At 42.0% G+C, this 14357-nt stretch overlaps 1 protein-coding gene across 7 annotated transcripts in view; it reads left to right on the top strand.

Annotated features, from left to right (window-relative positions):
• Positions 1 to 14357, top strand: part of bcl9l (bcl9 like) — a 124377-nt gene that overhangs the window by 84674 nt on the left and 25346 nt on the right. For 6 of the 7 annotated variants that reach the window (XM_069894682.1, XM_069894684.1, XM_069894681.1 and 3 more), the window contains one exon: positions 13836 to 14215. In XM_069894682.1, the coding sequence (XP_069750783.1) occupies positions 13836 to 14215 (380 nt within the window). Of the gene's footprint in view, positions 1 to 6672; positions 6844 to 13835; positions 14216 to 14357 lie in introns of those variants that run through there. The other variant, XM_069894688.1, reaches the window with a different exon arrangement.

Raw genomic sequence — 14357 nt, 5'->3', positions numbered from 1 at the left:
ATTCAAGACCTTCTGCAGTGCATTTCATCATATTAGGAGGTTCTAAAACTCTTTACAGTCAGTTAAATTTACTTGTGACGGTGTTGTTATCAAAATGTAGAAGAGTTGAATTATGTTCAGCGAGAACAGTGTCTAGTTAATCAGTGATGAGGGCGAGCAAAGTACTTTTTTTAAAAATCAGTGAGTCCAGTGTTTGAGCACAAGGTGGGAGGCCCCAAAACTGGCAATGCTTGATACACTGGTTATTATTTATGGATTGAAACCTATCCTGGTTCTGCTGCATTGCCAGACTTGATTTAGTTGCTACAGTGTTTTTTTGAATAATGTTTTATGAAAAAAATACAGAAAATGCTGCAATTATTCAGGAGAATTCTTGGAAATGATACCATGGTGCAGACATCTCCTCCCTCACCATCATTAAGGGCCCCAAACAGTCCTTCCAAGTGAAGCAACACTTCTCTTGTGAATCTGCAGGGGCCATCTACTGCATCTGGCACACCTGTTATGGTCTTCTCTACATTGGAGAGACTGGACACAGACTGGGGGATCACTTCATTGAGCACCTTCGCCCTGTTTGCTGTAATTGCAACCCACTTCATTTCCTCACCCTATTCCCATGCTGTCCATGGTCTTGTGCACTGCTAAATTGAGATCACCCGCAACTAGAAGTACAACACCTCATATACCCTCTGGCCACTCTCCAAACAGTTGACATTAACATTAACTTCTCTGGTTTCTGTAACCCCCCCCCACCTTTCTGTTTACCTTATCCCAATGTCTCTTTCCTCCTGCTCTGCATTCAGAGCTGCCCCACTCCTCTGATCAATTCTCAGCTTTTTTTTTCTCCTGCCCTCCGTTTCATGTCCACCTATGGTCTCTTGCCTGTTGTCATGTGCTCCTCCCTCACCTTTTTATTCAGGTTAGGTCATACCTTGACGAAGTGTTGGTTATCAGCTCTTGCGCTCAATGTTAGCAAAACCAAGGAGATAATTGTGGACTTCATAAGGAGGTCAGGGGAACACAACCAAGTCCAAATCGAGGGCTCAGTAGTGGAGAGGGTCAAGAACTTCAAATTCCTAGGAGTCAACATCTCCAAAGATTCTGCCCTGGAGCCTCCATGATTTTTAAAAAAATTTTTTATTTTTCACACTATAAACTATGTTGACCAAGATACATACAGACATTTTTTCTCTTGAATATATACAGTGTCATTTTCTCTCCCTTTTCCCCCTCCCTCCCTCATCCCCCTTCCCATTTATTTGAAGTTCAATCTACAAGATACATTAAATCCGTTAAACAATGTTGTCACTTAATAAAAATAAACAAGAAATTTTACTGAGTCAGTTCATTTCGTTATCTTCTCCTTCTGTCATTGTAGGTGGTGGAAGTCCATGGTAGGATTTCTCTATTGTATTTCATGTATGACTCCCGTATTTGTTCAAATATTGTGATGTTATTTCTTAAATTATGTTATTTTTTTCTAATGGAATACATTTATTTATTTCTATGTACCATTGTTGTATTCTCAAGTTGTCTTCTAATTTCCAGGCTGACATAATACATTTTTTTGTTACAGCTAGGGCTATCATAACAAATCTTTTTTGTGCTCCATCCAAATCGAGTCCAAATTCATTATTTCTTATATTGCTTAGGAGGAAGATCTCTGGGTTTTTTGGTATATTGCTTTTTGTGATTTTATTTAATGTCTGGTTTAGATCTTCCCAAAATTTTTTCACTTTCTTACATGTCCAAATTGCATGAATTGTTGTTCCCATTTCCTTTTTACAGCGAAAACATCTGTCTGATACTGTTGGGTCCTATTTATTTAACTTTTGAGGTGTGATGTGTAGCCTGTATATCCAGTTATATTGTATCATGCGTAACCTCGTGTTTATTGTATTTCTCATAGTTCTGGAGCATAGCTTTTCCCATGTTTCATTCTTCATGTTTAGATCTTGTTCCCATTTTTGTTTAGGTTTACCGTTTGTTTCTTCGTTCTTCTTTTCTTGCAGTTTGATGTACATGTTTGTTATAAATTTTTAAATTATCATTGTGTCTGTAATCACATATTCAAAATTGCTTCCTTCTGGTAACCTCAGACTGTTTCCCAATTTGTCCTTCAAGTAGGTTTTCAGTTGGTGGTATGCAAACACTGTATCGTGTGTTATATTTATCCTTCATTTGTTCAAAGGATAATAATTTATTTCCTGAAAAACAATTTTCTATTCTTTTGATCCCTTTTCTCTCCCATTCTCTGAAGGAAAGGTTATCTATTGTGAAAGGGATTAGTTGATTTTGCGTCAATATTAATTTTGGTAGTTCTGGAGCCTCCATGTTGATGCAATCAAACAGAAGGCTCGCCAGCGGCTATACTTTGTGAAGTGTCTGAGGAGATCGGTGCATCACTGAAGACTCTCGTAAACTTCTACAGGTATACCAAAGAGCACATTCTGGCTGGTTGCATCAATGCCTGGTATGGAGGTGCCAACTCTCAGGACAAGAATAAACTTCAGAGGGTTGTTAACTTGGCCTTCGACATCACAGGCATCAGACTCTCCTCCATTGAGGACATCAAAATGAGGTGGTGTCTTTAAAAAAAAAAGCAGCCTCCATCCTTAAGGACACTCCCCCCCCCCCCCATGCATCTTTGTATCTATATGATTAGTATGTGCTGTTTGTGTGTGTGTATCATGGTGCAAAGACACTGTTTCTGGTTGTTTATGTACAGTCAAATAATGAGCTTGAATTGTTTCCATGATCCTTTTTGCTGTAAACCTCAATCTCTGCCATCCATGAGCTTGTTGTATTTTTTTCAGTCTCTTCACAGTGTAACTCTCATCCTCATTTACAATTCACTTTCAAGATTTCATTTATTGTCATTGTAATAAAACAGTATCATATTACATGAAATTGTTCTTGCCTGCTGTAAGGCAGACAGAAACACTTAGGATGAAAAATATTCCCCCATTTCTCTTGTATTAGCTCATCCAATTAAAACCCGTGTACCACTGAACATGAACTCACTGCATTGGAGGAGGCCTGAAGAGGGTTACTGGAAAGTAGAGTGTGGGAGAGCAGTGGAGAAATGAATAGGGCATTTCCCTCTAAAATTCACTGACCCCATCTCAACACCTCCCTTATGAACATGCAAATGGGGACTTTTCTTGTCCCTTGGTATTCTCTTGCTACTGAAGCATGCTCCAGATGTCCTAAATGTAGTGGGTGGAGTAACAGTTAATGAGTAATTCTGTGCCCAGTAGATTCTTTGTTCTTTGAGCAGTCAAACTTGCGAATTCAGCTTTTGTACAACAGTGCCCATGATATCAGTGGATTGATCGACCCATTCCCATCAACCCTTTTATCTCATCTCTCCCATCTTTCCTCGTGCTTATCACTGCCACTCCCAACTTCACTCCCATGCCTCTAAATTTTACCATGTTCCACAGTTCCACCCTGCTGTCCTCTGCAGCCACCAAGCCCATTGCATCCCCCCTAATGCCTCCACTCCCACTTACCAGTTCTGTTGAATTTGCTCCCTTTTCTGCCATACCTTCCACCTTCTTCCCAATTTTCTGATACCCCACCCTTTTCATGCCATCACGTCTTCTCATCTCTCAGAAACCTTTGATGCTTTTCTAACAGCATTTTCATCAATATTTGTCACTACATTCTTCTTTCTTTTCTTCTTTGGCTTGGCTTCGCGGACGAAGATTTAATGGAGGGGGTAAAAAGTCCACGTCAGCTGCAGGCTCGTTTGTGGCTGACAAGTCCGATGCGGGACAGGCAGACACGATTGCAGCGGTTGCAAGGGAAAATTTGTTGGTTGGGGTTGGGTGTTGGGTTTTTCCTCCTTTGCCTTTTGTCAGTGAGGTGGGCTCTGCGGTCTTCTTCAAAGGAGGTTGCTGCCCGCCAAACTGTGAGGCGCCAAGATGCACGGTTTGAGGCGTTATCAGCCCACTGGCGGTGGTCAATGTGGCAGGCACCAAGAGATTTCTTTAGGCAGTCCTTGTACCTTTTCTTTGGTGCACCTCTGTCACGGTGGCCAGTGGAGAGCTCGCCATATAACACGATCTTGGGAAGGCGATGGTCCTCCATTCTGGAGACGTGACCCATCCAGCGCAGCTGGATCTTCAGCAGCGTGGACTCGATGCTGTCGACCTCTGCCATCTCGAGTACTTCGACGTTAGGGGTGTAAGCGCTCCAATGGATGTTGAGGATGGAGCGGAGACAACGCTGGTGGAAGCGTTCTAGGAGCCGTAGGTGGTGCCGGTAGAGGACCCATGATTCGGAGCCGAACAGGAGTGTGGGTATGACAACGGCTCTGTATACGCTTATCTTTGTGAGGTTTTTCAGTTGGTTGTTTTTCCAGACTCTTTTGTGTAGTCTTCCAAAGGCGCTATTTGCCTTGGCGAGTCTGTTGTCTGTCTCATTGTCGATCCTTGCATCTGATGAAATGGTGCAGCCGAGATAGGTAAACTGGTTGACCGTTTTGAGTTTTGTGTGCCCGATGGAGATGTGGGGGGGCTGGTAGTCATGGTGGGGAGCTGGCTGATGGAGGACCTCAGTTTTCTTCAGGCTGACTTCCAGGCCAAACATTTTGGCAGTTTCCGCAAAGCAGGACGTCAAGCGCTGAAGAGCTGGCTCTGAATGGGCAACTTAAGCGGCATCATCTGCAAAGAGTAGTTCACGGACAAGTTTCTCTTGTGTCTTGGTGTGAGCTTGCAGGCGCCTCAGATTGAAGAGACTGCCATCCGTGCGGTACCGGATGTAAACAGCGTCTTCATTGTTGGGGTCTTTCATGGCTTGGTTCAGCATCATGCTGAAGAAGATTGAAAAGAGGGTTGGTGCGAGAACACAGCCTTGCTTCACGCCATTGTTAATGGAGAAGGGTTCAGAGAGCTCATTGCTGTATCTGACCCGACCTTGTTGGTTTTCGTGCAGTTGGATAATCATGTTGAGGAACTTTGGGGGACATCCGATGCGCTCTAGTATTTGCCAAAGCCCTTTCCTGCTCACGGTGTCGAAGGCTTTGGTGAGGTCAACAAAGGTGATGTAGAGTCCTTTGTTTTGTTCTCTGCACTTTTCTTGGAGCTGTCTGAGGGCAAAGACCATGTCAGTGGTTCCTCTGTTTGCGCGAAAGCCGCACTGTGATTCTGGGAGAATATTCTCGGCGACATTAGGTATTATTCTATTTAGTAGAATCCTAGCGAAGATTTTGCCTGCAATGGAGAGCAACGTGATTCCCCTGTAGTTTGAGCAGTCTGATTTCTCGCCTTTGTTTTTGAATGTCACTACATTCACCGTCAGCAGAAATGGCCAGGTGCCCCTTACAGTCAGAGAAAAAGAAGCAAAAGAGTCCCTTCAGAGTCGCTGAGTGTCTGTGGATTTCCCCCCCCCCCCTCCCACAGCTTCTGCAGCCTCACAGACCCCAGTCTAAACGATCGACATCCTGAACTCCAGATCAAACATCTGATGTGATTAGGAAGACTTCAGCGTTCAAAGGCCTTCAGGAGTGTCTCACACACCAGTTCCGATACCTGATATCCCTTTAATCAGTCTCAAACCCGCAGCCTGCTGTGAGTCCTTGGACCGCAAATCGCCCACAGCCTGTGTGGGTTCCTTGCCTTGAGTTGCCAACTGCCCTCTGCCTGTCAAGCATCTCAATGGTCAGCCATCATGGTCACCGTTCAGTAGGCCTGTCTTCACTGCTTCTTCGCAAAAGGGAGTGTGTTGCCTCTCCATTTCCTGGAGCCCTGTGGTATTCCTCTGTTTCCCCAGAGGCTGAGCCACCATTTTGGGCCTAGGAAATACTGCCTGCTCCTTTAACAGGCTGTTTATAGACTGTACGGCATCATTGGTATTAGGACAGTGCAGTAGAACCCTGCTCCCCATTCTCCCTGGACCGCACCAGCGGCAGCGATGCCATGAAAGCAACTCTGGCAGCACCACCATTTTCTTTGACCAAGAAAGGATAAAGACTTAATTATGCAACTTGCCTGTACTTAAAAGAATCTCATCTCGCACTTTGTGTCCCTCAACACATGAAATTATTTCTTTTTTTATTAGTTCATTATTTTTGTGTCAGTTGACTGCATTCTTACCAAAGTACCTCACCTGTACACACCTCAATGATCTATGGTAAGCCACATGCTAATAGTGTTAGTAGGTCTAACTACATGGACCTGGCCATGTTAAATGGAGCAGAAATCTGCCACTTGATGTTTATCAATATCACTGGCCAGTGAGGAGGTCCCTTTGCACCTGGCCTCTACAGCCCCAGATGTGCACCCTAGGTGCCACAATATATATGAGTAGCAATTTCCATTCATTTAATAAAAACAGTTCCCAAATGAATTTAAAAAAATTTAAAAATTTGGTAGATGATGAATTGCGCCACATTTAAGCTGTATGCAAAGTACTTATTCCTTTGAGTCACAAAAGTAAATGAGAAGGCAGTGCATTTAAACATTAGAGTGTTGGAGAGCAAGAGAACACGGTCCTTTGTTTATGCCTGAGATTTAAGAGCAAAGGGTCTGAGAGCTGAATTCCACACATATAAATCGTGTAGCGACAGGCTGTGGTTTCAGGCATGAGTCATGCTTTCGTTTGAAGTAAGCACAGTTAAGGGGAGGAAGCAATGTAGGTGTGAGGATTGAAGCCCCATTCTTTGAAGGTGGAGGGGAAGGAGCAGACAGCCGCAACTGTGAGGGATTGGAGTCGTTTCACACACCTATTATGTGATGGCAAGTCAGTGCTGGAGGAATTAACGGCCCCTCGGAGCCATGAGGACGGCCCCTTGGAGCCGTGTGGTGGTGTACATTGTGGGACAGCAAACTCGTCTGGGTGAGTACAGAAGTATCTTTAACTTTGTATAACAAAAGGGCCAAGGCTGGAGGAGTGATTTCTGTTCATGATGTTTAAAAGATAAAGTGAGTTTTTGTTAGGAGGTTAATCCCACTGTTCCCTCTGTGATTTAGCATTTTTATTTTTGAATTGTCATCACATCCAACATTTGTGGATAAATGTGTAAATGAAATGTTTCTGGAGAGAGTGGTTGTCCGTACAGAAACTTGCGTGTGGACAGGCAGCCTCTGCGTTGCTCAGGTACAGGCTATATGTGCAGAATGACGGTCTCTGACTGCAATGACTGGCTGTGCCCTGCCCCATTCATTGGCTGCCAGTGAGAATTGATCAGGTTTCTGCTCACCAGATGTTAGGTCTGACGTCTGGTGGCCAATGTGTGATTCCGCTCAGCAGGTGTTCAATATTTGGCACAAGAGCAAATTAATTGATCAGATTTGGTGTGGCTAGTTGTGACCTTTGGATGTTGGTTGGCAAGCAGTGACAGCAATCAGATGTGCATCATCGAGCTGGAAGAAAAATGGACCATTTGTGCATTGAGCACATGTGACAACCTGGGCATGGGCTTGTACACGAATCACAGCAGACATTCACTGGCCAGATCTGAGCTGTGTGGGGGGACTGACCCAGTGCCTTTTGCTAACTCTGACCTTCACACACTCTCTCCAAAGGTGCTTATTGTGACCAATACCATTGTGGCAACTATTAATCCCCAGTGAATTAGCTAGTGTGCAATTGGTTGGTTGAGTTGAAGCTCTAAAGCATGGGTGGGCAGCCTGTGCGGACACACGAGCACGCACAACGTCCAATGCCGCCCCCCCCCCCCCCCCACTACAGGTCCATCACTACCGCCGCCACACCACCCATCCGACTCCGCCAAAAAAATAGGGGGGGCCTACCATTCAACCACTGATTCACCAGTAGGTCCATACATTGTAAAAAGGTTGCCCCCGACCTCCTGATCTAAAACCTGTCCACTAATTAGAGCCTGCTGTAAAGCATTCCCTGATAGGTCAGTGGTTAGAGCACTGGTCTTGTAAACCAAAGATCACGAGTTCACTCCTCGCTGTGGCCTCATTTCTCTGAGGGGCGCTGAACAAAGTGACAACTCTCTGTCTTCCTTACGGTAGACAAATTTAAAAGAATTTCATGTATGCTACATTCTAAATGTAGTATTATGTGACAATAATGGAACCTTTTACCTTTCGTCTTCAATTAGAGTCCTCCAGTATTCTTTGTCTGAAAGCTATATTTACCAAAAAGATTCCATGTGATTTCTATTTGTTCTTCAGTGAACAGTTTCTATTTCCTCCTGTTTGTGGAAACTGGCTCTTCACAAAATTGGCTGTTGCATTTCCTATATTATAATAAGGACCTAATATTAAACATATCATTTGTAAAATGGTTTGAGGCTGCTTAAGTTTGTTAAAGACATTTTGGAAATGTAAACCTTCCCTTCTGAGCTAGTTAGTTTCCTTTCACCCTATTATTTTCCCAGTGGCTGCCGCTATTGCCAGTGACGCAATGCATAACGCCTCTGACTATGGACCAGAAGGCTGTAGGTTCAACTCCTATCTGGCTAGTGTTCTTTAGGGCTACACAGTTAGCATGGTAGTTAACACACCACTACACAGTGCCAGTGACCCGGGCTCAAACCAGCACTGTCTGCAAGGAGTTTGTACGTTCTCCCCATGTCCACATGGGTTCTGGGTGCTCTGCTCTGGTTTCCTCCCACCTTTCAAAACTTATGGGGGTCATAGGTTAATTGGGGTATTGGGAAGCATGGGCTCTCATGCTGTATGTCAAAATTTTAAAATTAAATTTAGTTTGCGTCTCCTTGATATCAACCCACACGCATTTGCTTTCAAAGATCAATGATACAATTAAATCAGAAATTGTTGGAAATGCTTAGCTAATTGGGCAACAGCTGTTGTAGAGGGATATAGAGTTAGCATTTCAGAGTGAAGACCTTTCTAATGAAAGGTGGTTGACTCAAAACATTTATTCTTATTTCTATCACCATTAAATCATGACTGACCTGAGTATTTCTAGCATTTTCTGCATTAATTTCACATTTCCAATATCTAACAGTCACTGAAGTTAGAGACACATTCTAAATATTTTATTTTAATAGGTGATCTGTGCCTTTGTTGTTCGGTTTAGCATCAATGACATTGGAAGGTAGAGTCAACTCAGCTCTCCACTTCTCCTCATTCTAGCCCTGTGAACAATACAGCACAGAGCAGCCCTTTAGGGCCTGATGTTATGCTCACCCATATTTTCCTACTTTAAAAAAAAGTACTAACCCCTCTTTACCCCATAACCCTCTATTTTTATTTCATCCATGTGCCTTTCTAAAAGTCTCTTAAATGCCCCTCCACCACCATACCTGGCAAGGTATTCCAGACACCCACAGCTCTGTGTGGTTTTAAAAAAAATTACCCCTGATGTCTCCCCTAAACATCCCTCCTTAACTTTGTACATCTGTCCTATGGTGTTTGCTGATCATGCCCTGTGAAACAGGTGCTAGCTGTCCATCCTATCTATGCCTCTCATAATCTAGTAGACCTCTATCAAGCCTCTTCTCATCCTTCTATGCTTTAAAGAGAAAAGTACCAGCTCTGCTAACATTGCCTCTTAAGACTTGTTTCCCAATCCTGGTAAATCTCCTCTGCACCCTCTCCATAACTTCCACATCCTTCCTGTAATGAGTGACCAGAACTGAACACAATAATCTAAGTGTGGTCTTACCAGAGATTTGTAGAGTTGCAACATGATCTCTCTACTCCTGAATTCAATCCCCCTCTTATTGAAGCCCTGCATCCCATAGGCCTTAACTATCATATCTACCTGTGCGGCAACCTTGAGGGAAGTATGGATTTGAACTCCATGGTTCCTCTGTTCATCCATGCTCTTGAGTAACCAATCATTAACCCTGTACACAGTCCTTCCAAAATGCATCACCTCACACTTATCTAGATTTAAATCCATCTGCCACTTTTCTGCCCAAATCTGCATCCTGTCTATATCCTTCGACAACCTTCAGCTCCATCCACAACTCCTCCAACCTTCGTGTCATCCGCAAATTTACTGAGCCATCCTTCTGCCTCTTCATACAGGTCATTTATAAAAATTACAAAGAGCAAGAGTACTCCACTAGTCATCAATCTCCAGGCAGAATACTTTCCTTCCACATCTACTCTCTGCTTTCTTCCTACAAGCCATTTTTTTTTTATCCACACAGCCAAGGTTCCACTGACCAAGTAGCAACCAAAATAGATTGACCTGGAACTCCACATTACTTATCTGATGCTCTGTGTTTATTGCTTGATTCTTTTGGCTTTGTGCTGGAGTATTTGTGTGAAGTTGAAATCATCACATTATAGAAAGAGATGTGGTTGCACTGGAGATGGTGCAGAGGAGATTCACTAGGATATTCATGGAAGGAGAATTTTAGTTATGAAGAGAGTCTGCAAAGGCTGAGGTTGTTTTCCTTGGAATGTAGCAGTTGTCAGACATGCTGATGAAGATTAGTTAGTAAGACATTGCCCACCCCCCCCAGCCCCCCCACAGTGGAGGTATCTAAAACCAGCCAGATAAGGGACCAGAGATTTAGAAGGACCTATGGGAACAAAATCCACCCAGTAAATGTCTAGAACGCTGCCTGAGCAGAGACTTTGTTAACATTTAAGAGATATTCAGAGGGGCATTTAAATTGCTGAAGTATAAAAGCCAAGTTCTGGAAAATGGGTAAAGATGGACAGTATCTGCATAATGGCCCAAATAGTTTCTCAATGCTCTATTAGTCTGTTATATTAATTCGGCATGCAGTGTACGGATGACCGAAGAGTAAACTAACAGCTTCAGGATTTTGAAAAGAAGTGAGAAACTCTGTTGGTGCTGGAGTTTAGACAAAGTGACAGAATTTTAAAATTAAAACCTGGCTAATCAGGAATGAAATGTTCCTTTGCAGTATGGAGCACCTGCCATAAAGAACAGGAGAAGCTAAACATTTTAAATCTAAAATTCAAAATTAATTACTGATGCAAGGGAAGCACCTTTGCTAAACATTTGATTAATATTTAGAACAAGTTGAATAATGAAATTCGATCGAAAGCTAGTATTTCGCCCAAAAAACGCTTTTGTTTCAAATTAATCTTGTATCTTTTATTAAAGACAATTAATTTTTTGAATATTTAGTTTCATAATGGAATTAAAACTGGAGGATTTGAACAAGGTCGGCTGATGTCATTTCAACAATTATGGAATTTTGCAAAATACACTTTTCTGCTATTTACAGTTGAGAGGATATTTGCAGGAAAAGTTTGGTTCATCCATGTTTTTACCGGCTGCAGTGAGTTGGAGACTTATTAGGAAAAGTTATACTAAAAAACAATTATTTCTGTAATGTACCTCTTACTACAAGCAGACACCATTTAAAAAGGGAGTTCATAAATCAAGGCCGAAATGGGAGATTGATATGAATATTGTCATAGCTGAGAAAAGATGTGCAGAACTTTGCCATGACTGTATGACCAATATTATAAATGTTAAGATATAGCTTGGTTCAGTATAATTATTTACATCAATTATACTTAACATCTCAAAAACTGCATAAATGAATTTAGATTTATCAGATCAATATTTAGGATCTGATGATGTAATGGGTACTTTTTTTACACTCTACCTAGTCAGGTTCTAAGGTTAGAATTTTTTTTGGAGGATCTGGGGAAGTTTTTGGGACAAATTACTGGTATTGCTTTTCCACAAAAGCCAGATTTATTTTTATTAGGGAACATTGAAGGAACTAGACCTAATCTAAAGTGATTAATTCATCAAATTAAAATTGCTTTAGCAGTGGCAAGAAAGTGTATCACAGTGACCTGGAAATCAGGTGTGTACTTGGGTATGGAAAGATGGCATTCGGAGATACAAAGTTATATTCCCTTAGTGAAAATTACTTACAATTTAAGAAATAAATAGTCACTTTTTGTGCGGATTTGGAGCCGGTATATGCAAAGGCCAGGAGTAAAATAGGTGAAAATGTACTTCCGTCCTCCTAAGTTCTGTATTAATCTTCTTCCCTAAAAGTCATATACATATAAACACTAAGATTCCAGCGCGCGAGCCAACCCTCTGTGCAATCCAGAACAACACTTTATTTTTTCTATTTTTGGTTTTCCTTTTATATTTTCTCAGTTTATTATATATTTACTGTATTACCTATTCTATATAGTGGGGTGGGGGGGGGGGGGTTAGGAGTACTGCATCTTAAGTTTGTTTAAAAACTGTTTATGTAAACTGTATAATTACATGAATTTAAACTTTAAATAAAATCTTAAATTCGAAGACTTCTGTGCAGTTAGTGCAATGCTATTAGAGCGCCAGCAACCCGGGTTCAAATCTGCCGCTCTCTGGAAGGAGTTTAGTCTCTCTGTGTCCATGTGCATTTTTCCCCAAGTGTTCCAGTTTCCTCCCACATTCCCAAGATTCACATGGTTAGTAAGTTAATTAGTTACATGGGTGGCGCAGGCTCATTGCTGAAATAGTATTGCTGTATCTCTAAAATTTGCGGTCTAGTAGGATATGGCCCTCACGATAACATTTTTTTTGTCTGTAATGAGCATGTGAGCATGGGCCCTTAGGCCCATCACTGCACTATTGACCATCTACACTTGTCCCATTTGCCCTTAGTTGAACTGTATCCTTGTAAGCCATGCCTAAATCTGCACTTGATAAACGGCAAGCTCCTCAAAGGTCACTGTGATAATCCGTCTCTTTGTGTGGTTATTGAGGATAAATATTGGTCAGAGTATCAGAAATTGTTTTGTTTTTCATCAAAATGAGTTCCACCTTGTGGAATTTTGCTTTAATCATGCACTTCCAATAAGGCAGACTACCCAGTTATATTTATAGGATTCTGCGCTCACATTACCTTGAATGAGGTTTAAACCCCAATCATCTCTCGAGGAGAAACCACCGTCAACTGAACCACAGCTGACATGCGAGGCCACTTCAGATAGAATTGCATTATAAACAGTAGAATAGCATCAAGCGGCTGAATTAGTCCCTTTTTCTCGACAACCAGTCAGCCTTGGTCTGTGAACTCCTGACCTTTGCAAGCCAAGTAGCTCTTGCTCTTACCATACTTCGACTGGAAATTAAGATTTAATTGGATAGGAATAAAGAGGGTTGTGTAGTGTGGAGTACAGTAAAACCCCTGGTATCTGGCACCTACAGGGATCGATAGATGACAGATAAACGGGTTTTCTAGTTGCTTGAGACTCATTCTTACAATCTCTAACATACTTGCATTAAGAATAAACAGCTTAAAAGAATAAAAATGCATTACTGTACTTGCACTGAACAAACTTCACTTGCATGAATATACAAACCTTAAAGCATTTTATGTTATTTTCAGTCACATTCTTTGAAAACATTCAACTGTCACTGCATCTCCACAGATACACCCAGAAAACGAACCATAACGTTTTAGATAATTAATCTCCCTCCCCCAAGTTTCCAAATAAAGCCATACTAATATATTTAATAATACACTAATAAAGATAAAGACTCTTATTAAGCAGGGAGTGAGCTTCTTAGTAAGACTCTTACTAAGCAGACAGTCAACAGTGAGCGGCCTCAACCAGTTCTTCATCTTAGGTCACCCCATTTTATTTCTAAAACAACTTTATTCAAACAGCTATTACAAGCAAAGCATGACAAGACATTCCACTGACTGAATATTTGCTCCCATCTGTACCAAAGGTTTATGTGTTACCTCAGAGAACATTTACTTTTACAATTTTAAACATTTATTTACATTTTATTTCTTCTTATTCACCCTTTTTAATTATTTAATTTATTTTATTTTGGGTTTTTTTGCTGGTTGCTTGAATTTTGAATAAGGGGGATTTTATCATATTTGCAAAATTGCACTTTATTTTAACTTTATTGAACTTGTGTCTTGGCAGGTTTTCTGAAAACAGTTTGAAAATAAAACACGAGACAGAAATCCGGATCCCACCAGTCCCATCGCCAAAAGCCGTGACCAATCAAATGCACCCGGACAGTAAGCTGCCCAATCATGGCAAGCCAGTCAATAGCAATGCCCCACCCCCGAATGCAAGCCAGGGAACACCCTGTGGTCTGGGGTCAAAGGCCACAGGAGCAAGTAGTCATGGTGGAAAATCGAGTCAGATCTCTCCTGGGAACTCTGGACTGAAAGGGTCCCAGAACTCTGTGACAAACCTGGGAGCTTTGAAGGGGAAGGTGAAGCGGGAAAGGAGCATCTCCGTGGACTCAGGAGACCAACGGGAAGCCAGCACACCAGTCATCGATACAGAATCTAAAGGTGGGTGTGTGGGGTTGCTGGAGGTGGTGTATCAGGAGCACGGGACTGAGGCCATCATTCACCAAGGTCATGACCCACCTCTCTTTACACCATTTACCCATCCCGGTTCTATGTCCTTGGGTTAATTGAAATTTCTCATTCT

This window comes from Narcine bancroftii, chromosome 8 (genome assembly GCF_036971445.1).
Source record: "Narcine bancroftii isolate sNarBan1 chromosome 8, sNarBan1.hap1, whole genome shotgun sequence".
In the NCBI taxonomy this organism is placed as follows: domain Eukaryota; kingdom Metazoa; phylum Chordata; class Chondrichthyes; order Torpediniformes; family Narcinidae; genus Narcine; species Narcine bancroftii.
This window is presented reverse-complemented; position numbering and strand designations above follow the sequence as displayed.